Consider the following 1348-nt stretch of genomic DNA (forward strand, 5'->3'; position numbering starts at 1 on the left):
GCGGAGTCAAGCGCATCTCGGGGCTGATCTACGAGGAGACCCGCGGCGTGCTGAAGGTGTTCCTGGAGAACGTGATCCGCGACGCCGTCACCTACACCGAGCACGCCAAGAGGAAGACGGTGACTGCCATGGACGTGGTCTACGCCCTCAAGCGCCAGGGACGCACCCTCTACGGCTTCGGCGGCTAAATTCGAAAAAGTCATAAAATTTACACCAGTAAAACCACCAAGGCTCTTTTCAGAGCCGCCCACAAATTTCACAACGAGAGCTGTTAATTGCTGATTTTTGGGTTAAAGTCGTGGTAGACTTAAAATGTGAAAATATTCTAGTCGTGTACTTTGGGAATCTGCAGTGTGGTGCAAAATAAAATCTCCAAACGTCTAGAAAAGGCGGATATTTAAGAAACCCGGTGTGCTAAGATGGGAGGCGTTACGTAATTTACCTAGTAAACGTAAACTCCGTGCAGCAATTGCTGCGTACTTACATAATTTTGCTATTTAAAGCAGTACTGCCTAAACAGCAAAGCACAACAACGGTACAAATGCAGTGCCTGTGACTGTCACGGAAAGGAAGTGCCTCAAACTACGTTAGTATTTTTTACTCCAATAGGAATGGAACGATTACAATCCTCTAATTTGCATAACACCGGTATAAATAGGGGGGGGCCAGGCGCCATTTTCGATATTGTTGAGCTACAGCGAAGAGATTGGAAAAAAAACATTAGGCATGCCTGAGCCGGCCAAGTCTGCTCCAGCACCTAAAAAGGGCTCTAAGAAGGCTGTCACCAAAACGCAGAAGAAGGGTGACAAGAAACGCAAGAGAGCAAGGAAGGAGAGTTACTCCATCTACGTGTACAAGGTGCTGAAGCAGGTGCACCCCGACACGGGCATCTCCTCCAAAGCCATGAGTATCATGAACTCCTTCGTCAACGACATCTTCGAGCGCATCGCCGGCGAGGCGTCTCGCCTGGCGCACTACAACAAGCGCTCCACCATCACGTCGCGGGAGATCCAGACGGCCGTGCGGCTGCTGCTGCCCGGCGAGCTGGCCAAGCACGCCGTCTCCGAGGGCACCAAGGCTGTCACCAAGTACACCAGCTCCAAGTAGAAGGATTTTAAATTAACCCAAACGGCTCTTTTAAGAGCCACCACACCCTCCTAAAGAGCTGTAATTGCTAATACAATACGGGATTTTTTTCTTATGAATCACCTCAGTTATGCAAGCAAGTAACGCACATTCTATGAGATCGTAATATCATACAGCAGTTGAGTTAGTAATTGTTCATCAGTATCCTCAATTTGTAATGTGATTAGCAGCTCTCATTGTGAACTATGTAGGTGGCTCTAAA

At 48.3% G+C, this 1348-nt stretch overlaps 2 protein-coding genes across 2 annotated transcripts in view; both read left to right on the forward strand.

Moving 5' to 3' along the window:
• LOC114058456 (histone H4) overlaps window positions 1-254 on the forward strand; it is a 585-nt gene extending 331 nt beyond the window's left edge. Inside the window, exon 2 of the mRNA XM_027885824.1 lies at window positions 113-254. Within this exon, the coding sequence (XP_027741625.1) occupies window positions 113-188 (76 nt within the window). The 3' untranslated portion in view covers window positions 189-254. The remainder of the gene's footprint in view (window positions 1-112) is intronic.
• Window positions 255-690: 436 nt separating this feature from the next.
• LOC114058454 (histone H2B 7) lies at window positions 691-1223 on the forward strand. The gene has a single exon (XM_027885823.1). It carries the CDS (start codon window positions 727-729, stop codon window positions 1105-1107), a length of 381 nt encoding a protein of 126 aa, XP_027741624.1. The 5' UTR covers window positions 691-726; the 3' UTR covers window positions 1108-1223.
• The last annotated feature ends 125 nt before the right edge of the window (window positions 1224-1348 follow it).

Source organism: Empidonax traillii, unplaced genomic scaffold, assembly GCF_003031625.1.
Source record: "Empidonax traillii isolate 1590-97213 ecotype Southwest subspecies unplaced genomic scaffold, ASM303162v1 scaffold172:size1107868, whole genome shotgun sequence".
NCBI lineage: Eukaryota > Metazoa > Chordata > Aves > Passeriformes > Tyrannidae > Empidonax > Empidonax traillii.

Excerpts from the sequence above, each read along its gene's own strand:
- LOC114058454 (XM_027885823.1), top strand. The coding sequence starts at position 727 with ATGCCTGAGCCGGCCAAGTCTGCTCCAGCACCTAAAAAGGGCTCTAAG.